The sequence below is a fragment of the Chionomys nivalis genome, chromosome 7 (genome assembly GCF_950005125.1).
Source record: "Chionomys nivalis chromosome 7, mChiNiv1.1, whole genome shotgun sequence".
NCBI classification, from domain to species: Eukaryota; Metazoa; Chordata; class Mammalia; order Rodentia; family Cricetidae; genus Chionomys; species Chionomys nivalis.
This window is the reverse complement of record NC_080092.1, coordinates 10,152,543-10,175,653: the sequence shown is the minus strand read 5'-3', so window position 1 is coordinate 10,175,653 and position 23,111 is coordinate 10,152,543. Positions and strand designations below refer to the sequence as shown.

The 23,111-nt window shown below is 47.7% G+C and overlaps 1 protein-coding gene across 3 annotated transcripts; it reads right to left on the bottom strand.

Annotated features, from left to right (window-relative positions):
• Positions 1-594: 594 nt before the first annotated feature.
• Cdip1 (cell death inducing p53 target 1) lies at positions 595-22,398 on the bottom strand. Of its 3 annotated transcripts, none has more exons than XM_057774224.1 (6): positions 22,267-22,398; positions 3,875-3,937; positions 3,270-3,377; positions 2,874-3,029; positions 2,029-2,302; positions 595-1,929 (listed from the first exon to the last, which is right to left on the bottom strand). In XM_057774224.1, the coding sequence occupies exons 3-6, from the start codon at positions 3,352-3,354 to the stop codon at positions 1,818-1,820; spliced, it is 627 nt and encodes a 208-aa protein (XP_057630207.1). In that variant the 5' UTR covers positions 3,355-3,377; positions 3,875-3,937; positions 22,267-22,398; the 3' UTR covers positions 595-1,817. The 3 variants fall into 3 exon arrangements, with proteins under 3 accessions (XP_057630207.1, XP_057630206.1, XP_057630208.1); XM_057774223.1 differs by lacking the exon at positions 22,267-22,398 and adding an exon at positions 21,958-22,111; XM_057774225.1 differs by lacking the exon at positions 22,267-22,398 and adding an exon at positions 21,415-21,570.
• Between the last annotated feature and the right edge of the window lie 713 nt (positions 22,399-23,111).

Sequence of the window (23,111 nt, the reverse complement as noted above, 5' to 3'; positions counted from 1 at the left end):
TTGTAATTTTTCTTAGAAATACTTTGTTTCTTACTTTTAAAACAGATACTTAAACAATTCATAGTCTAAAATAGAAATGTGAAGTTAAATATTTTTATTAGTAGGAATCTATTTCTGTAAAAGTCTTGTGTGGAAAAAAAAAATAGTAAAACAGCAGGGAAACTCTTGAAACATGAGTCCACCACCTTCACAGTTCAGATGGTTGGTTTTACCAAGGCCAACCTGGTTGAGTGAGTGCCTGAGTGCCAGACTTGAGTGTTTATCTTCAGAATACAAGGTCTCAGTCCAACAGTGCTGTCTTGTTTAAGGACCAAAGAGCAACACCTTCAGGTTAGGAGGTCACTAAGCTAGGACAAGGCTCCAGTTCTCAGGCTCTGCAGCCTGGACACCTAATTATGTAAGTAGTGGAAACCAATGCTGAAACCAAAGCCTCCTTGGCTCAGAACAGCTGGGTTCCCCCAGGACAAGTCTATATATAATTCTGGTTTGGCGTAATTGGGTTTTTAAACCTGTTTTTTCCAGGCTCAATCTCTTGCCTGCTAGTAAGACTACTTGTAGTCCCACCCTGACCCTCAGAAAAGAAGGAAGCCAGGCAAGACAGCAGAGGCCCAGGGCAGGAGAGTGAAAGGGCCAGTTTAATGAAACTACAAACTGGAACCAGGCCACAGTTCACAGTGATAGGAGGCCATGCAGTGGTAGTGAGACCAGGAGAGGGGCAGCAGCAGGGCACAGCGCCCACGTGAGCATCTTCACAGACCATTTAGGAAATAGACAAGTTTGGGTTTACATCCTGGGCAAGACTCATGTCCTAGGACACCCCCACCACTTGTGACTTCTTCCTGGTCCCCAGCTCAGTGCCACAGTTGTCCCATCTATGGCAAAAAAGACTGGCACTTACTCCAGAGACCAATGAACCTATAAGGAGGCTCTTCTGATCGGCCATCTGTCAGCAAGCCACCAGGCAGAAGTATTCACACACAGCACAGACACAAAAGTAGACAAGACAGGCTCATGGGCAGTCATTCTTTCTGGCCCCAGAAAATATAGGGGTTCACAGAGGTGTGGCCAGAAAGACCATCTCTGATCTCTGCACACTGACTGACTCAAAGGAAGCTAAGTAAGAACAGGGGCAAGTGTTCTTGGCTACCAGGGCTTTAACTAGCCCAGTGTCCTCTTCGCTTTATGCCAGGCAGCTCCTAGGTACCTCCTGGACAGTGGGTAGAAGTCCTGGGTTTCCATACCTGAGAGTTCTGAGGCCCAGAGTTGGCAGTCATTACTTCTTTCTTATTCCAGCTTTGGCACCCCAGACAACATACTCCATATAAGCCCAGGCCTTAAGACCCTGTATTGCTTGGGTCCACTTAACTCTAGATGATGCCCTGACCTCATTTCAGGTCAGAAACAACTATGGTTCCAGGCATAACCCTCACTGTAGGCCCTAGTCTGGGACCTGTTGATGCTTTGGGTGCTTTTGGTCCCTGGAAGAGTAAGGACCAAGCGTGGACCTTATACAGAAAGGAGGAATGAGGACCCCAGTAAGAGACCCTCCAGCTTATCTTCTGGATTGCAAATGCCCAAGCAACACACAAGATCTGTGCTACCCCCATGCCACCCACTGGCCCTTGGCCTTAAATCCAACGCAGTTTTTGCTAGAAGAGTCGGATGCTCAGGGAAGGACAAGGTGAGGACAGGATTTCCAGGGTACAGTGGCAAAACTTCCAACCCTAAGTGGGGGCTGAGGGATGGTGACCACTGAGCATGGGGAGCAAAGCACACGGGGCCAGAGTAATAGGTGGGGGAGTCCAAGTCTAGCTCCGTTAGCACAAGCGCTTGTATGTGTAGATGTAGGCTTTGCAGCTGGGACACGTGTGCGTCACATCCTTGAAGTCATTGATGAGACAGGGGATCAAGCAGCAGCCCAGGTCACACCTGAATTGAAGACAGACAGATAGGCTGAGGCCTGAAGAAATGGTCAGGCAGCTTACAGAGCCCCAGCAGCACCACCACTTGTCAGCACCCCACACCTACCCCATGAAGCAGCAGAAGAAACCCAGCACAAAGTTCATCAGACCAATCTCGTAGGAGATCTTGGTGGTGATTGCCTGCTGGCAGTGGGGGCACACTGTCTGCACAGGTGCACCTTCAAAGACCTCTCCCTGTAGCACTGTCACCGTGGTGGCTGCCCCTGATGGGACCAAGACTGTGGCTGTGTGGCCCCCAGGGCCAGGATAGGGCCCTGGTGGGTAGGGTCCTGGTGGGTAATAGCCCATAGGTGGGTGAGGGCCTGGAGGAGGGTAGAAACCTGAAACAACACACAGAGAGATCACTGGCTGGCTGAGAACACAAAACCTAGGATCCCCAGCACTTAGGGCACGGCCCACATAGCCTCTTACAATGGCCCAGGTCTTTTGATCTCTTCATACTAAGACCAAGACAGATGTGGCAGATAGCTGGGAACATATCCCAGATCTACTTAACTTTCTTGCTCTGGCATGCCAAGACTGTGTTTCCATGCCTGCAAGGATGAGGGTGTCAGCAACAAGAGGGAAGCATACCTCTCCTGCATACAAAGCTTTTGCATGTCAATGTGATATATCAAAGATCACCCAACCCCAGAAACTATAGGAACCACAAACTTTGGGCCTGAGAGCTACTGGTGAGAAAGGCCCAGGCCTCTAACGGGGCTTATGTCCCTGACAGGGAAAAGCCTCACCACACCACAGTCCTCAACATGAACCACTGTAACCTTCCCTCAGTGAGTGACAAGCTCCTCCTCTGTCACCATTTTCATTTCATATGGCATGATTGATGCCTTGCCACAGTCAATTCAGGGTGGAAGCTGCCTGTTTCCTTCAGGTCTCTTCCCAACTCACCTGCAGGCATGTAGGTGCCATCTGCATTCATGTGAGGGGGCACAAAGCCAGGCTGAGGCATTGGATGACCAGGTGGTTCATAAGGTGGAGGAGCAATGTCAGCAGAGGGTAGTGGCATGCCTGGTGGCGGCTGCATCACCGCTGGGGAGGTGCGGCCTGAACAGGCAGAAAGAAGGTGGCTAAGCTGGTCTCTCTGCACAGACTGGGCACAGGGTGACCCTGAAGCAGGGTTAGTTCACTGTGAAAAGCCTCAATCACACTTAGAATGGAGAGGGAGTTACAACAGAGACCCCAAAAGGCTGAGATCAGGAAAGACCTTCAAGAGCCAATGATATGAGGTACTGACACAGCAATCCCATCTAGGAACGCTTACCCAGAGCAATTTGCTATCCTTACCTGGGGTAGGTGGGGCTCCACTTTTTTCCTCTAGTAGTGGGGCTGTAGGGCCTCCAGGATAAGGAGGGGGGGGCTCATTAGACATCTCTGCTGCTGATGCTCCTGGACCTGAAGGGAAAACAAACCGAGATCCTTGTTTCTACGCAGGGCCAACACACTAGGTTGTGACCATCTTCAGATGTCCACCAAGCCCAAGCACCTAAGTGTTTTCTCTGGCTCCTTTCAGAGAGTCTCTGGTTCAAGCTCAGGTATCTAAGTGTGTGGAGGATCAGGGCTGGTGGCTAGGTCTAGTACCTTCGGAGCATCAGTGATGACTGGGCTCCCTCTGACACTTGGGACACTCTATGTCTGCCAGGGACAACCCACCAGAGCTACCATCCTATACAGTGCTCCATGGTCACCCATAACTCTTTGGAAGCTGGGGAGGTGGGGGGAATAGACCTCTGAGGAGGACAAGGCTCAGAAATCCTCTCTGGGAACCTAACCCCTACCTCTACCCAGGGAAACTTGGCACCCATTCTTCCAACTCTTGACTGGGCCACAGAGGGGCAGACTTCTACCGCAGGCTGCTGTAGCAAGGTTTGGAAAGAGATCTGGATTCTTACCTGAGGTGAGAATGAAAGCAGGTGAGAGTATTCAGCTACCGGCTGAAACGTGGATCCAGGAGGCTATTTCAGAGAAAGAAATAACACCTTTAACCGCAGGCTTCCAGGTGAGTTATCACAGCATAACCCCTTCACTCCCACCCCTTTATTTCCCCAAGTGGCAAAACTGCTACATCCTCTGGGTGCCTCAATCCCTACAGACCCAATGCCCATGCTTGAAGGAATGCAAAAGGAGTCAGCTGTGGGTTGCTGTCTGGCACTGACTTGTCCCCTTCTGTTTTGCTTGGGAGGTATGAAAAGTTAAGAGTCAGCCAAAAAACAAAAAAAACAAAAAAAAAACAAAACACTTTTAGTTCATCAAATGTCCTGAGTACTTGCTGCAAGGCACTGGTGGAGAAGCAGATGCCCTTACAGTAAATCCAGGCACATAGACAGGTGCCAAGTTTGCCAAGGGTGAGAGATCCTGGGGTTCGTGACTCACTTTGTCCCTACTCTCCAACTTCACATTTTCCCCTTTGAAATAGTCCAGTTTGGCCTCTAACGCTCCATCCCCTGCCTTAGCCTCCCAAATGCTACGATTATAGGCATGCACCAGGACACCTTGCTTCCTAAATTTAACAAATCAGTGACAGGGGCAGAGAAATGAGATTCAAGCTTTGGGTTCAATTTTAATATGACAAGTTTGAGAAACTCCACTCATGACCAGTACAGCCTAAACCAGCCCCCCCCCCATTCCTTCTGCAGGAAGTTACTTAGGCAAACTTTGCCTGCATCCCACCTTTCCACAGACCAGTGGCTGAAGCTTCCATCCACTTACAGGTTATATAGAGCCACTCACTCTTCTGAAAAGCCACCCTCACATTTCACAGTCCCAACCTAGAGATTATGTTTGAGTCTGAAATGCGATGCACATTTCATTCAGTTGCTCTGGGGGCTGCTTGTTCAAAGTAGCAATCATGGACTGGAAACCTGATGGGTTCCCCTCACCCTGCATGAAGCTAACCAGGGAGCTGCAAACTCTCCTTTTCTTGGCCACACTCACCCACCAGACTGAGATCTTGCTTCTCTGAAGAACTTCCAGATGGGATTTTTTTACGGAAGCAAGGATGGAACTGCCATTCTGAGATGCCTACCAAAACTGAGGAGACACTAACTCAAGAGTCATGAAATAAAGCAAACTGCTTTACTTCCGACCCCCATCCCAGGCCACATGGAATGTGACTCAGCTCGAAGGATAAACATCGACAGTCTTGTAGCATGGGGTCAGCAGAGCACCACAACTCTATTTCCTCTCCCATTCAGAAAAGAAAGGGTTCGCTTGTAGCAGGCAAACAGAATGGACAGGAAGGAGATCTGGAATCAGATAAACCTGGCCTCAAGTCAACCTTGGCATGTCAAAAAGTCTCTCCACCTTCCTGTATGAGAAAACGCCTGCCCCAGGCCCATACAGAACCTAATCTCTAGTACATCCCATGGGGGAGGGGACCTGCTGAGGGGTTGAAAGTGTTCTGTAGTTACATCACAGTGATAGTTGTACAGCTATTAAGACATCAAAAGTACCAAACATAATTAATAATGGGAAATTATTATTAGTTTTTGTTTTTGGAGACAGGGTTTCTCAGTAGCTTTGGAGCCTGTCCCGGAACTCGCTCTGTAGACCAGGCTGCCTCTGCCTACTGAGTGCTGAGAATAAAGGCATGTGCCACCACCGCCCGACCCTGGGAAATTACTCTTACAAATAAATTGTTAGGCAATTTCAGGTAGTACAAACGTTACAGATTATAGAAACTAAAACAGCTATGACAGCACTTAATCTTATGAGATGCTTGTATATGCAATCCAACCTTCATCAGAACATTGTTATGTAGCACATGGCTGTACTTTGAAAGAATATGATTCTAAAACAGGCCCCTGGGAGACAGTATTGCGTGGTATGCTAATTTTGTCAACCTGGCACACATGGGAAGCAAGAACCTCAATTAAAAAATTGCCTCTGTCCAAATCAGGAGCAGAAGGAGAGAGAGCACGAGCAAGGAACTCAGGACCGCGAGGGGTGCACCCACATACTGAGACAATGGGGATGATCTATCGGGAACTCACCAAGGCCAGCTGGACTGGGTCTGAAAAAGCATGGGATAAAACCGGACTCGCTGAACATAGCGGACAATGAGGACTGCTGAGAAGTCAAGAACAATGGCAATGGGTTTTGATCCTACTGCACGTACTGGCTTTGTGGGAGCCTAGGCAGTTTGGATGCTCACCTTACTAGACCTGGATGGAGGTGGATGGTCCTTGGACTTCTCACAGGGCAGGGAACCCTGACTGCTCTTCAGGCTGATGAGGGAGGGGGACTTGGGGGGACTTGATTGGGGGAGCGGGAGGAAAATGGGAGGCAGTGGCGGGGAAGCAGAAATCTCTAATAAATAAATAAATAAATAAAAATTGCCTCTGTAAGACTGACCTATATGGGTATGGGTATGTCTGTGGGGCTTTTTTCTTTTTTTTTTTGATTTTCGAGACAGGGTTTCTCCGTAGCTTTTTGGTTCCTATCCTGGAACTAGCTCTTCTAGACCAGGCTGGCCTCGAACTCCCAGAGATCCACCTGCCTCTGCCTCCCAAATGCTGGGATTAAAGACATGTGCCACCACCGCCCGGCTGGGGCATTTTTTTGATTGCTAATTGAGTGTCCAGTTCATTGTGGGCAGTACTAACCTTAAGTACTGGACCATCTAAGGAAAGTAGCTATGAGTATGGCAGCAGCAAGCCAGCAGGTAGTGTTTTCTTTAGGTTTCTCCTTGAACTCCTATCCTGGTTTCCCTTGGTGTGATAGATTGTATGTAACCTGGGAGCTGAAAGCTAAAACCCCTCCCTCTCCAAGTTGCTTTTGGTAATGCTGTTTTATCACAACAACAGGAAGTACACTAAGACACGGGACGGAAAGGGAGAAATGGGGACTGGATTCCTCCTGGTATCTAAGTACAGTTGCTCTTTGGGTCACTAGATTCCTGGAGGGAGTTCCAAGCACAAGGCCACAGGGCCCTGATAATTGGCCCTGGTATTCTACTTAGCTCTCAACTATTCATTATACAGTGCAACTGATCTAAGGCCAAGGCAAAGCCTGGCAGCCTGCCTTTGATACAGGACCCCTTGGAGGGGACTGACAGCAGGATGCATATGTCTTGGCCATAGCTGCAGCTGTAGGGTCTTAGTTAAGTAAATTTAATTCTCTGGTGAAACTGTCCTACATACTGCAACTGACGGTAGCCAGCGTGCTCCCATGGTCTTTTCTGTTCCCCAGAGTACCAGGCAGCAGGCATACTACCAAGTCCCAATGCAGCAAAGGCCAGGGGAGAGGAAAGGGGAATGTGTACAAGTTCTCACAGGACTGAAGACAAGTCCTGAGGGGATGAGGCAAAGGTGACAGAGAGGACAAGGCTTAGAGGGACTTTCTGACATGACTTCTTCTAGGTCTACATACCAATGTTCTCCAAATGTTTTGTTCTGTGGACTTTTACCCCCCTGTGGACTTCTTTACACCCAATTATTGGGAACTTCAAATAGACTTATCTACTATATTAGAAATATCTCTTAAATACTTAAATGAAGAATTGCCGGGTGGTGGTGGCGCACGCCTTTAATCCCAGCACTTGGGAGGCAGAGGCAGGCGGATCTCTGTGAGTTCGAGACCAGCCTGGTCTACAAGAGCTTGTTCCAGGACAGGCTCCAATACCACAGAGAAACCCTGTCTCGAAAAACCAAAAAAAAAAAAAAAAAAAGAAGAATTAAAAATGTAGTTCAGCCAGGTAGTGGTGCCACATGCCTTTAATCCCAGCACTTGGGAGGCAGAGGCAGATGGATTTCTATGAGTTTGAAGCCAGCCTGGTCTACAGAGCTAGTTCCAGGACAGACTCCAAAGCTACAGAGAAACCCTGTCTCAAAAATTAAAAAGAGGCTAAGGATGTAGCTCAGTGGGAGAGCAATTTCCTTGAGCATGTAAGGTCCCAGATTCAATCCCCAACACCAAAAAGATTCAATGTCATGAAACTATCAAGCTCACAGAATTTTAAGTTTTCAAAATTCCAATCAATACTCACCAATAGATCAAATTTTAACAGTGGCAACAAATCATTACAAATTTAGCTGGAAATGATGGCACTCAGCATTTGGGAGGTTGAGACAGGAAGATTGCTGTAAGCTTGAAGTCAAACTGAGTTACAGATTGAGAAATGCCTCAAAAACCCTAAACCAGGGGCTGAAGAGATGGCTCAGCAATTAAAAGCACTTGTTGCTCTTACAGTGGCAGCTCACAACCACCCAGTTCTGGGGAACCCACTGCTCTCTGAATGCTCCCTGACCTCCACAGGCACCAGGCACATGTATGTCTCTGTCTGTCTCTCACACACAGAGGCTCAACACTCATACACATATGTAAATCTTAAAAAAAAAAAAAATCCAAACTAGTGGGCCATGAAGATGGCTCATAGGTAAAGGTGTCTGCTATGCATTCTGGGATCCTGAGTGTGATCCTGGGAAGCCATGAAGCTACTCACCGCCATACAAATGCTGTGGTGCACACACACACCCTAACATACAAAATAAATACAAAAAAGTTACTAGCAACATATAGAAACCAAAGTTGTTTCCTGTAGTAGGGAATTACTTTGTTCATTTTCAAGACAGTATCATCTGTTGAATGCTTGAATCACCACCTGGCCCGCAGTAAATTCTTGTTGCTATTAATGGCATGGGTGTGGAGATCCGAGGACAACTCTCTGGAGTTAGTTGTCTTAATCCACCTTGATGTGGGTTCTGGGGGTAGAATTCAAGCTGTCAGGTTTGCATGTTAAGCATTTTTACCCACAGAGCCATCTCTCTGGCTAATCATTAACTTTTGACTAATAAAAACCCATCTTTAACCAGCCAGTGGTAACCATTAACTTTTGGCTAATAAAATCCTATCTTTAACCAGTGGTGACACATGCCTTTAATCTCAACACTTAGGAGGAAGAGACAAATGAATCTTTGTGAGTTCAAGGTCAGCCTGGTATACAGACTGAGTTTCATTCAGGACAGCCAGGGCTGCACAGAAAAACCCTGTTTCCACAAACAAACAAACAAAAAACATATTTTTAAAAATAAAAAAGTCTTTGCTCTACTAATATGGTAGTCTGACCTCCAGCCGGGGACCTTGGGAAACCCTCCCCTAGGCTGCAGAAGACACCACTGTAGTGGAGAGACATCACTAGACTGAATGTAATAAACACTAAATGCCTAAAGGCAGGGTCAATTTTCCACTGTCAAAGAGACCTAGAGTCTTAGGTATCTCCAGGGAAAACAGCTTGTTGTTGTTCAATGTGGACTGCACTCCAGGGAGGCACCTGCTGCTATGCAGTCTTTTTAAATTAAGCAAGCAGTTGGGACACGGGCTCTGCATCAACCTTACTAAATCCAGCTCTCCATTTCTGGCTGCCACATCAGAGCCTTGGTTTACTCATTTACCTTCTTCTCAGAATGGAAGAAGGTTACTAGAAGGGTCACACAATGTCCTCTGCTAGAGGACAGGGTTAGCCCACAAGAACACTGAACAAAAAGAAACTTACTTTATTACTCAACAGGGACTAATGCCTCTATCCGGGACTCATTTGCTCCCTAATCACCTGCAACAAACCTCATTCAGAGACATTCTGGCAAGACCTAGTCTGAGCACCTCAGCCCTGTGGCATTCGACCCCAAACAGCCGAGGTCACAGCCTCTGAGACATCCTCTAGATTGCTCTCCTGTTGGACTGTATCTTAAGAAAAGTAGGGACTTGCCTGGAGCTCCCCAAGTCAGTAACACCCCTGGGAAAGCATTCTACCTCAGATGCAGTGGCATGGAAGCAGGGTGCAGCTGCTTGAGCTGTACTCCCGGGGTCAGCTGACTACCACTGCTGGAGGTCGTCTCCTGTGACTGCTCTGGACTAAGACGCCAGCTGGCCTCGGACGGCCCCTCTGCCTTTTGGAGAGGGTCTTGGGCATCTGGCCAGTGGCAGGGTATTCTGCCTCACATGGTCTCCCATTTCCTGAATGAGAGGTATCTGCTGGCTAGAAGGCCATGCAGTGTGATGGGTCAACTAGGTTAGGACAACTTAGCTGTCCTAAACCTGTTTTCCCACATCCCAAGGATAGGTTTTAGCCTAAGCCGGTGTGGTGGCCATGTGGGGTGAGATCCAGATGGCTGGTGCTTCCTCGTGGAACAACCAGCCACCTGGGCTAGTATCACAGTTGCACAAACACTCATTCCAACAACCTCTCAATGGTCCCATTAAAAACAACCCCCCCCACCAAAAAAAAAAAACCCAGAAGATTCTGTGTTCTGGGGTTAAAGCCCAGGAGGAAGGCTTAGAGAGGAGACAGAGTCCAGCAAAGCAAAGTCCAGCAGGCAAAGAAGAGGAGGAGACAGTGACCAGGTGACTGTGTTGTTGGAGTGGGAAGACCCAGTTGGTGACTGCTTCTAAGCTGTGACCCTCAGATCCAGGCAGAGCAAATGAGAAACAGTTCCAGACCTGCTCAGGCTCAGGCTTCTGAGATCCTCAGCACCACCCAACCTTGCACTTGGAAGGCACGAGCAGGGTGAGATATACATAGCTCAATGGTAGAACACTTTGTAACCATGAGACCCTGGGTTCAAATTCTTGTACTAAAAAGAAAAAAATTGCCGGGCGGTGGTGGCGCACGCCTTTAATCCCAGCACTTGGGAGGCAGAGGCAGGCGGATCTCTGTGAGTTCGAGACCAGCCTGGTCTACAAGAGCTAGTTCCAGGACAGGCTCCAAAACCACAGAGAAACCCTGTCTCGAAAAACCAAAAAAAAAAAAAAAAAAAAAAAAAAAAAAATTCAGGACAGCAAGAGTGACATAGTGAGATCCTGTCTCAAAAACAACAAACAAACAAACAAAAAGAAAACATAAGAAGACAATCCAAATAGCAATGGAAGCAGAGCCGCCTTACTCTCCTGACCATCAATGACACACTAAGAGCACAGGTCTTTCTGGCACTCTGGCATCATGATAATGGTTGATGCCCTAGACAAATTCCTTAATGTCTGACTTGTTTTTGTGAGGGAGAACAAAACTCTCAATGCTGGGCCAAAATAGACTTCATGGAAGTAACAGGTAGTATTTATATCAGAAGATGCTTTTAATTGAACTACTATGCAAAGAAACATCCTCCATCCCTAGTAAAACCAAGACTATGATTATGTAACATTCAATAGTGACAGATTGTGAAGAATGACAGCCTCATGAAGTAGGTGGTCAAACAGCTAGCTGCACCCAAAGCCATCCTTCCTGTGTTCTCCTTCTGTTATGAAATCAGTGGATTAACTAAGACACTCCAGCCCTAACTACAGTTCCCATGACCATTTGACTAAGCTCTGACCATGGCTGGCCTTAGTGCCCGGGCCATGAGAAGGCACTGAGAGAAATCAGTTCGTCTAATCCAGGACCCTTTTCTCCTTCCTGCTGGCTGGGCCACAGGACATAGCAATGGAACAACGGAAGCCAGTATTAAGGAAAGCCATGCAGACCCCAACCACCTCTAACTCTTCCACTAACAGAAATAAACCTGCTTTAGTCAATTATTGGTAAGCCAATTTCCAATTATTAGAAAAAAAACTTTTCCAATTATGGGGGAAAAACCCTAGCATTACAAATAAATAAATAAATGTTACTTGGACCTAAAAGCATATAACTTCTTTCCAGGTGATGAACCATGTAAACATTTCCAATAAGTTTCCAACTGAATGGTTTTCTCCACATCACATAATATAGTCTGTTAGGCTAGCAAGTTGGGACAAATGCTTTCATGGCTTAAAAACAGACCCCATCCTGACTCCTGACTGCACATAGCCATGGAAGAGTCATCCTCTATGCTGGATCAAACCTCTCAGTATGGCTGCTCTAAGGTCACTATGTATAGCTCTGTAAATAAGCCTAATATATTCAGTGGGTACCCAGAATAAACTGAGGTAGAATCTCACCTTGGTTTATTGTTGGGACCATAAGAGGTGCGGTAGACATTATTTATATCTCCCGATGGAAAGGAATTTTAGCAACAGAGGCTATCAATCATGGGCCTCTACATAGAGATCCTCTCTGGGGGGAAAAAAAGGGCGCCAGAATAACAACAAAACAAAAACCGGGGCAGGGTACGGTGGTACACGCCTTTAATCCCAGCATTTGAGAAGCAGAGATAGGAGGATCTCTGAGTTTGAGGCCAGGCTGGTCTACAAAGTGAGTTCCAGGGCTACAAAGAGAAACCCTGTCTCAAGAAATCAGGGAAAGGGGATGTAGTTCAATGTAGAACACTTGTCTAACATGAGCAAGGTCCTGGGTTCAATCTCAAACACTACATACAAAAAAGGGAAAGAAAAACAATACAGACAACTAGTAGCCCTGGAATGAGGCCATCACTCCCTTCAGCACAGCCACCTGACTGGAGAGGCTACTGCTATTGTACAGTGAGTCCTGAGGGGGCGCATACCATACTGACACAGATGCTCCCCCGAGGGTCTGTCCAAAGGACAGTTCACTAGTGTCTCACTCAGGTCCTGACCATTTTCTCCCGACCAGCTCTGCAGAAATCTGCAGCTGAGTTAGGCATTTACTAGTGCGGAACCAAGCTAGGACTCCTGCAGCTCATCAGAGACACTATGGCTAGGCAAGTGACAAAGAGAAAGCCAGACACCTTCAAACCCAGCACTACTGAGTCCAAAGCCAGTCAGGATTGTTACACAGAGAAACCATGTTTCAAAAAACAAAAGAACAAACAAAAGACTGTCTCAAAGAAAGAGATGGAGGGGAAGGGGGGATCCTTCAGGAAATCCAGTTTCAGAACCTGGTAAAGGCTGAACCTTTCTAAGACTGTACTAGGAAGGCTGCCAGCATGCTTCCATGACCAACCTGAGAGACTGTTGTCCTTGGTTACTCAATTAGCACTGGGTAGACTATGAAATTCTGCCTGTGGTCATCCATCTTCCACAGTGGAGGCAAGTTAGGGGGGGCAATGCCTCCACTGCTGGCCCTGACCAACTTTGGCTTGTATCTATGAAGTGAGGACGCAAGCCCAACATGAGGAAGTAAAAATAATAAATAAATACAGACTAGTAAAAAAGAGAAGCAGAGCAATATAAAGAAAGGACTAGTGGCTCCCAACTTAGAAGTCATAATAACTGTGCACTACCATCCTCATGTTTCTCATCACTGTTCTTAGCCAACTCCCCAACAGAGCAAGCTAATCCCACTTTCCTGGAGCAAAGTTGTTCTTCCTATACATTCTTTTTGATTCATTCCATTTTAAGGTATCTGCATGTACTGTCTTGATGTTCAGACAAAAGGATGGCTAACTCCACCTGACCCAGCTACAGAGTAACTGCATTCACATCTGAAAATGACACCTATCTACTTTTAACCAATATGGAAAAATTGTATGAGCTAAGAACTGAGTACAAAAGCCGGGCAGTGGTGGCTCATGTCTTTAATCCCAGCACTCGGGAGGCAGAGGCAGGCGAATTTCTTTGAGTTCAAGGCCAGCCTGATCTACAAGAGCTAGTTCTAGGACAGGCTTTTCCAAAGCTTCAAAGAAACCCTATCTCGAAAAACCAAAACAACAACAACAAAAAACAAAAAGAAAAGAACTGAGTACAAGCAGTTAAGATCAGTGCAGTTGCTGGGTGGTGTGGGCATCGCACGCTTTAGATCCCAGCACTCAGGAGGCAGAGGCAGGCAGATTTCTATGAATTTAAACCAGCCTGATCTACACAGTGAATTCCAGGACAGCCAGGGATTGTTGGGAGATGTTCAGTCACACTGTGAACCCACAGTTTGCATTTGTGTTCGTTAGATAAAATTAAGCTTGGGTCAGGAGGCTGAGTTAGCAGTTAGTTGACAGAAGGTAATAACAGAGCATCAGAGGCATTTGGGAGAGACAGAGAAGTAGCAGGGAAGGATCTGGAGTGGCGCAGCTGTTTGGGTTTGGCAGTGTGGAAGCACAGGTCTTTAGGAGACACCAGCAAAGATAGGGGCTAGATATTTGCTACTCAGCCTCTCTGAGCTTTCAGGTTTTCACGACAGCCTTTGAATCTCAAGCTTTATTTATACTTAGAATGATAGTTAAAGCTACCTTTAGCAGCAGCAACAGGGCCAGTGCCTGTGAGAACAGAATTCCCGCCAGTCTGAGGCTTGAACAGCCAGGCAGCTACCAAAGAAGCAGGCCAGTAACTGCAGAGTCACAATTGCTGGCTGTAATAACAACTGAGGTACAGCCACTGTGCTGAAGTTAAAAAAGGGAAAAACAAACCTTATCTCAAAAACAAAAGAACAAATAATAATAAGAAGAAACCAAAAAACTCAAAAACTGTTAAATCTGCCGGGCGGTGGTGGCGCACGCCTTTAATCCCAGCACTTGGGAGGCAGAGGCAGGCGGATCTCTGTGAGTTCGAGACCAGCCTGGTCTACAAGAGCTAGTTCCAGGACAGGCTCCAAAGCCACAGAGAAACCCTGTCTCGAAAAAGAAAAAAAAAATATCTGTTAAATCTGTTATAATTAGTCCAGAAAGGTGCCTCAGACTATGACAGAGTTCTCCATGGTGTGCAGGGGAAACGGGCTTCTGAAAACGCTCCCTCTCAGATATCACAAGCATCTTTTACTGGGTCTTCCTAGGTTGGATAAAGTGACTCCCATCCAGGGCTTTGGGCAAACTGTCAAGTTGGCTAGGTCTTACATAGAGAGTCAGCAAGTCACTTGATGGAGGAGGGCAGGCAAGCAACTCCCTAAGGGACACATGATACACTAGAGAATGGTGAGGTCACAGGCCTGCCTGAGGCAGGCAATGGCTGGTTTTGAGCTGAGAGCAGAGCCCAGGCCCTTGCACTGTTCTCTGAGCTGCTGCAGTGCCTGGGAGCTCATTGCTGCCTACTCTGCTGTTGATACGGAACATGCAGAAGTACACACAGAGGAAATGAAGAGCAAGGACGGAAAAAGAGCTACAGCTTCAGGCCCAACCAGAGATAAACAAGTTGTCGGCACCTGCTCCAAGGCAGGCAGGCTATGGTGACTGAAAGCTAAGTTTAGAAACACCACAAGCCAAAAAGACCATCATCAAAACGGAACTCTAGGGAAAAAATCCTGACATCTGCCTCACTGAACTGACACAAATGGACAGTCTCTGGGCTGTTTTACCCAGATGTCTCAGTCAGATTAAGATTGCTATTCTGACCTAGGAAAACACATAAGACACGGATATGCAGTTAAACCATGTAGTTAGTCATGACAGTCATACCCAACAGGTGAAGTTTTTTTGTTTTTAAGATTTTTATTTTTGAGCTAGGAGGCAGCGGCACACACCTTTAATCACAGCACTTGGGAGGCAGAGCTACAGAGAAATCCTGTCTCAAAAAAAAAAAAACAAAAAAACAAAAAACAAAAGAAGCAGCACTAGGGATTAAACTCTGTGAGTTCCAGGCCATTTTTCCAGGTCAGCCAGGCCACACTGTGAAGCTGGGAGGAATTAATATGCCTAGTCCAGGGTCACAAAATAGCAATAGCTTGCCCTTTGGATCCATACACAGATCTCAGCAAAGACAACTAGGAAGAATGGGAATCTAAGTGCTATAGGAGTGGAAGGCAACTAGTACTTTACATTCATCATATGACATAGTACATAGAGGTTGAAATAAATGCCTATTACTGGAAGTTGACATGAGGCCCTGGGATACTTCACGTCAGGTGGCTTGGGATAACTCCAGATTTTCCCTTTGGGAAAATGAGAACATGTATCATGTTTGGAGCTGTCATTGTCAGATTTCCTTCTGACTCAGGTATCTCACCTTTCTGGCTAGAAAAGCATCAGAGATAACTAAATCTGAAGTTCCAGCTAACATTCATTTAGGTGTCAAGCACTTACTAGGCGCCCAAGGGCAGAGAACTACTGGAGACTACAGTAGGGAAGAAAAGGCCAATATATTGGGAAGTGGGCTGAGGAGTGATGGACGATTCTGGCTGCACAAATATGCTAGAGCAGAGTCAGCTGCCCCGAGCCAACACAGCTGGTACAGCATTCTCAGCCCCTTGTCATATTCTCGAAAACGTTCCAAGAACACTGATTGCCCAGAATGGTGGTAGAAGTGTATAATCTAAGTATCTGGAAAGTGTAGGCAGGTGGATCAGCAATTCAAGGCCAGCCTCAGCTATAGAGAATGTTTGAGGACAGCCTGAACTGTATAAGACCCTGCCTCAAAAACAAACAATAGGGGTTGAAGAGATGGTTAATATCAGTGTCTGCTCTTCTAGAGGACCTGGGTTCAATTCCCAGCACCCACATGGCAACTCACAACTGTCTGTAACTCCAAGATCCAACACCCTCACAAAGATACACATGCAGGCAAAACACCAATGCACATAAAATAAAAATAAAAGAATAACAGAACACCAAACATTTAAGTGGGTGGTGCCTTACGCTTCCATCCTCTGCACTAACGTTTACATGGATTTCTTGGCACCTAAAACAAAAAGGTGAAGTCTCAAGTCTCACTGCCTAGCCCCTGGTTCTTCCTACAAAAGCAAGGCTGGAGAGAAAATGGGAAACAAAACGCAGTGTCTCCTTGGGCTGCAGTCTCTCCACCATTCTCAAAGCTCACAGGCTATTCATTCAAGGACTTTAAAGGGCAGTTTGACCGCATGAGGTCTTTGCTTTACCAGCTGACTTTAGAACTAATCAATGATTGGCACCTGAGAATTCAACTCTCCATCTGCTATTTGAGGGAAGGGAAGAGTGAACAACCACCACCCTGAATCTTCAAAGCTCATAGGAAGACAACACAATTGAAATTCAGGTAGTATTTGATTTTATTCAACCAATAAATACTGAGTGCCCGCTATGTGTGAGACAATTTCCTAGCAATCAAGGTGGGAAACATTTATTTTAACAGACTGGGAAAGGGAGCTACCAACAGACATATAAACACAGCGGTACAGTGACAGAGGAACAATTAGAGAGCTACAGAGCCTAATTTACATAGGAAAGACGTCACTGAGCGTGAAACATTCCAGCACAGGCAATGCCAACTACATGCAGTGTGGGAAGGAGAGCCAGGCCAAAGATGAGAGGCAAGGACCCCCTGAGCAGAATGGAGAGAGGGGATCCTAGGGAGCTCCCGCAATGAGGGCAGAGAAGCAGTCAGGAGAGCAGCTGGGCCAAGATCTTTTAGACACTGGATAATCTGGGAAATACGGTAGGGCGTCCTTTGTTTGTCCCAGTTTCCCTCTGCACTGTGTGGCGCACCATTACCAAACAGGTGGCTGCTAGAGGTACCTCTGGCTGTTCCAGGTACAGTTCTTTTGGCCAGTTTGAAGCCACAGAGAAACAGGTCACAGTGTGGCTCATCTCTAGGCCAAACCGGTAAGCCATGCATATGTGGAAGCCTAGCTTGACCACAACCAGGGGTCAAAGACTAAGGCCCAAGCCTTACAGATACAGAACGCCTGGGACATCTGAGCTGCGAAGTGATCATGTGAGGTCGTCTTCTTCAGGTCTAACACAGGCCAGTTTTAGTCAGTGAGTCTACATTGGTCTAGTTTCCGTTTCTTTCTTTCTTTTTTTTTTTTTTGGTTTTTCGAGACAGGGTTTCTCTGTAGCTTTGGTGCCTGTCCCGGAACTAGCTCTTGTAGACCAGGCTGGCCTCGAACTCCCAGAGATCCGCCTGCCTCTGCCTCCAAGGTGCTGGGATTAAAGGCGTGCGCCACCACCGCCCAGCTTCTAGTTTCCTTTTCTAAGTGACTTCTGACTCCTCAATGCAGACAATTCACTGTACCCTTGTCCCAGTCCTCAGGTACCCTGCAGGATGGCACACAGGGAGCTCCAGGCCCAGCGCACTAGTCAGTCCCACAGCTCATACAACAGGAGTGTTAGAGCTTGGCTCACATTCCTAGGCAGGAGCTCCCCATCCAGACGGCCCTATTTCTGTATGCCACACCCAGTCACCAAACTAGATAGCTGAAAGTGGCTCCAAACATTTTTTTTTTCAAAATTACAATTTACTTATATGTGGGCTCTTGTGCCACAGTATGCCTGTGGAAGTCAGAGGCCAACCTAAGAGAGTTGGTTTTCTTTCTGTTTTGTGTGTCCTGGGGATTAAACTCTAAAGTCAAATGCCTTTACCTGATGAGCATCTTGTCAGCTACCAACTTTTTAAAATTTTTATTTTATGTGTATGGGATTTTGCCTGCATAGATGTCTGTGCACTGCATTCAAGGAGTGCCTGTAGGAACCAGGCGGTGGTGGTGCACGCTTTTAATCCCAGCACTCGGGAGGCAGAGGCAGGTGGATCTCTATGAGTTCGAGGCCAGCCTGGCCTACAGAGCTAGTTCCCAGACAGGTTCCAAAGCTACAGAGAAACCTTGTCTTGAAAAACAAACAAAAAAAAGAGTATAGGATCCCATGGAACTGGAATTACTATAGGTGCTGGGAACTGAACCCAGGTTCTCTCAGAGAGCAGCGAGTGCTCTTAACTGCAAAGCCATTTCTCCAGCCCTGACAATTTAAAACATTTCCTCTAACCTTGACCAGTACTTCTAACTCTGTGGTAAAACAAACATAAAACCAAAACGCTCTATCTCATCTGATGACCAAGATGAGAGAGAAAAGGTCTAGGTTCAGTCCTATGTTCCAAACCTACTCCAGCCCCACCCACTGTATACACCTGCTGAACAAATGAGTCCATGAGATTTGGGATCCACCGCAGTGGCCATCCTACGCTACTCCTAACCCAAATGCCCACTGCCCTCCACTCCAGCCACAACACAGCCACAGTGGAGGTGGACGTCACAGTCTGCTTCCTGAAAGGGCCTTTATTTATGGCCAGAGTTAAAACAGCAAAGGGCAGGGCATGGTGGTGCACATCTTTAATTCCAGCACTCAGGAGGCAGAGGCAGGTGTGAAGTTTGAGGCCAGCCTGGTCTACAGAGCGAGTTCCAGGACAGCTAGGACTACACAAGAGAAACCTGTTTCGAAAAAGGAAAACACAGCCGGGCGGTGGTGGCGCACGCCTTTAATCCCAGCACTTGGGAGGCAGAGGCAGGCGGATCTCTGTGAGTTCGAGACCAGCCTGGTCTACAGAGCTAGTTCCAGGACAGGCTCCAAAACCACAGAGAAACCCTGTCTCGAAAAACCAAAAAAAAATAAAATAAAATAAACAAAAGACACTGTACTGAAATCTCATTCAATTCCCCCAACTGTGATGCTGTTGTACTTAACGTCATTCAGGCATAATAACTACTCATCAAGGAGTAAGAAGTCAGAATTCTCCTCAAACGCCACTCAAACAACTCTTGACCTTATTACCTATTTCCACTTGTGTTTCTTCTGGAAGGAAACCCCAGACACAGCATGCAACTGGATCTGAATTCAGACTAATTTAACATTTACTGACTATGTGGTTTATAAGGCACATTCAGAGTTTTAGCTGAACTCCTCTGACACCTTGTAGTTAAGAACTGACAAGCTGGCTCACCCGATGGCCAGACAATCAGGGATTTTCAGCCCTCACTCAGAAGCGTGGTGATGAGGAGTATTTCCTAGAAAGACAATGCACGACAGCTACTTTCAAGGTTAGAATAACCATGTTTTTGTAAACCAACACCCCCTGTTCATGTCCTGGGATCAAGCAATCAATTCTTCCACCTCAGCCTTCACGGTAGTTGAGAATTCAGGGGTACCATCAGACTCTACGTTAAGGCTTCTTTACGCTATGCAGCTCCGTGGTCTTTCTTTTGTCTATTTACGAAGGAATTCTAATCTTTTTCAGCACTTATCAGACACCGGTTTTCATCTCGTCTGGCTGTTCTCTGCCTAAATGTAACACATGAGGTTCCTGGGAGGGAAATAGCTTGTCACAAAACTTCAGCGTCACCAAGAGGGCTCTTCAGTGTGGTCTGCTATCTCCAAGTCTAGGACTCTGTCATCATCACCAGAGTTCTGAGGCACCAGGTAGGCCCAGGGGGTCGCAGGCTCAGAACTGTGTGGGTGGGTGGTTCTAGAAGGGTAGGAAACTCTAAGAAAGGGCTGAGGCCTGGCTTGTTCTCCTCTCTGGTAGTAGTGGGACACTATCATAAAGCTTACCCTACAAGACATGGTGTTTAGGGGAATCCTGTATGGAGATGGAGCCTTCTGTGGACTCCAAAAAAATGGGTCCATTTCTGTTTGGTACAATCTACTTCTAAGTTCTCTCACAAGACAAAAAACCTCCCATCAACACTGCCAGCCAGACTCTCCTCCTCAGCCCAGTAAAGACCAACTCCTCTGTAGAATTCCTTCATTTTGACTTCTTACTAGAACATCTTTCACTTATAGGACACTTTAACATAAATGACAAAACTTTTACTGCCACATCTCCCAAACTGTGTGCTCCTTACAGTTCTGCCTTTTGAGTGGTGTTTCTGAAAGCAGAGAATTTACAGAGCTTGTTTCTTCTTCCTAACAAAAGAACAGGGTGTGTAACAGTCTGGTGTTCACAGCTGTGGAGCAAAGACCTGTGGGTCTCAAAGCTGTGACCATAAGCCATCAGTATCATGGCTGTGTACCTCGAATCTGTTCTAGAGCTTCAAAAACACCCACCACACCAGCAGGTTCAAACTGGGCAAGCTTCTAACACATAAAACAAGCCAAGAGAACAAGGCCAAGGGCTGAAAAGGCAGACAGCTCACTTTAATTATTGCCAGCATAACCTGCTGGGACAACCAGGCCTCTGGGACACATTCCATTTTCTCTCAAAACAGTTTTGTTCCCTCAAGTATTTTTTCCACATTCCCTGTTTCTTCTGATTCTAGCACCATAATCAAATGTGTTTAAGTCCTCTAAAAGTTTATGTAAAGGCCTTTCCTGATTCTAAAACCACATCCTGCGAGAAACCCTCCAAAACTCTTTGGATCTTCAGGGCTGGGAGGCAGATTGACTTCTAAATAGCCGAGCTTGAAAAAGATTTCTAAAACTAGTTAATAACGTGCCAGCTTAACTACTAGGAATGGAAACATACTGTTATCTGCAGTGTACTTTGGCAAATATGAAAATACGAAACTGCTGGATGGATACACAATAAAGGACAATATGAACTGCACGTTCTAAGTGGTAGTCCACGGGTTATGAGCTGTAAAAAAAAAAATCAACATTTTCTGTATGCTTTGAAATTTTCCTAACTAAACGTTGGGGTAGAGGAGGTCTTCGAGACAGCGAATGACTGAAAATATGTTTCTTCTTATGAGCAGAGGGCAAGAAGCGCACCCACCCACCTCAGGTCAGCCCCCAACGGAAGAAGAAAAGGAGAGAGCAGGCCTACTGCTCAAACAATGCCCTGTTTGGAGTACACCACAAAGCTGACGTAAGAGCTACTCAACGCCCCCCCCCCCGCCCCCCAAGACCCTTGGTCCTCACTCCCGAGACGCAGGTTCTCGGTCCCAAACGTGCATGAGAATTTCTGGAGAGCTGACTAAATGCAGATTTCTGGGCCTCACCCCTTAGCTACTCATTCAGATCCAGGTCTTTCTGATGCAGAGAATCCTACGCTGTTCACGCCATCTTCTTTCACACCTGTTGAGGCCCCAGGGGACCCACTCCTCCAACGTACTGGATTCGCCAGCCTACCGCCTTCCTAACGTTCTGCCGGAGAGCCGCGTCCAGACCTGGAAACTGGCAGGGAAGGGAGAGCCAGAGAGGCTCCTCCGGGACCGCCAAGGTCACCCGCGGGTCTCTGAGGTGGCTTGGCGAGGGGACCCTCCCCGAAGGACTCCCCTTCCTCTACCCTCCATATTCCGAGGAGAAACAGCACACACAGCCTTCCTTACAGAAATGTAGAAAGGCGTGATAAGGGAACACGCCAGTGGACTGACTGGCCCTCCTCCGGCCGATAATACCGTGTCTGCAGGCCCAGTCCCTCGCGGCCCTGAAAAGCGGTCCTTCGCAGCCCAGCGGCGGCAGCCACACCGAAATCAACTGACCGCCCTGATTCTGCGTCTCTGGGGAAATGGACTGCACCACACTACCCCAGCCCCGTTTACCTCGGAATCCAGAAACCCGAGGCCGAAGGAACACAGAGGCCGGCGGGCGTCCAGCCCAGTGCTCCCAGGAGCCCCTCTATCAGCGGGCTCGGAGCGCACACTGCCCCCGCACCTAGAGGACCCTGGGACTTGTAGTCCTTCAATGCACCCGCAGCATTCCCTGAGGAAGGGGGCCTACGGCTCCCGGTACCCCCCGCGCGGCGAAGGGCTGGGTCACACGGGCCGAGGGTTTCGGAGCCCAGCCCCCGCCTCCGCGTGCGGGAGGGGGGTCCCACCGGAAGCCACCCCGGAGTCTCAGAGGCGACTCACCGTCGTTGGGGCCCCTCACGGCGCAGCTGCAGGAACACCAGCCTCCATTCCCGTTAAGAGGAAACGGATAGGCTTTGGAGAAAGGTCCAAGCCGCTGGCCTCGCGGCGAAAGGCGGAGCCGAGCGTCACACGTGACGAGCTTGGGTGACGTCAATGGAGGCGCGTTGCAGGCATGAGATAAGCACGTGGGAGGACCCCAGCCGCTGAGCTGGGGAAAGGCTGGAGAGGGTGGGCGCGGCGGTGCGGGCGGTGCTTGCGCTCCCTCCCTCCCCGGGCCAGCCGTGCCCTGCACGGGTAGAGGGAGTGGCACCACCCTTGCCCTCGGCCGCCCAGGCGCTGTGCTTGAAGCTGGGAACCACCCCAGCGATCCCTGCCCTCGCAGCTTCCATTCTGATAGACGATGTCCATACACATAAACCACAAAATGCCCAGCGCTGCGAAGGCAAACTGCGGAGCGTCCCAGCAGAATTATAGTGTTGCCTGTGGGCAGGAAAATTAGGAATGGAGAAGGTGGGGGGAGTTGTGAAGAGACAAAGGAACTAGCTTTAGATGGTCAAGAACTGAAAGACACTGGCCAGCAAGGTGAGGACTCTGGAAGGCAGGCTGGATCCAAGTCACCAGGGCCACTGAAGGAGTTTGGGTTTATTACAGATAAAAACTAAAACCCTTGACCGGCTCTCTCTTTTCCTCTTGTATTTGTGTGTGTGTTGGGTACTAACGGAGGTCAAGAACAACTTTCAGGACCCAGGTCTCCCTCCAGCATGTCGATTTTGGCTATCAAACTCAGGTTTCCAGGCTTGGCAGACTAACAACACCCATGAGCCATCCCACCAACCCTTTTGTGT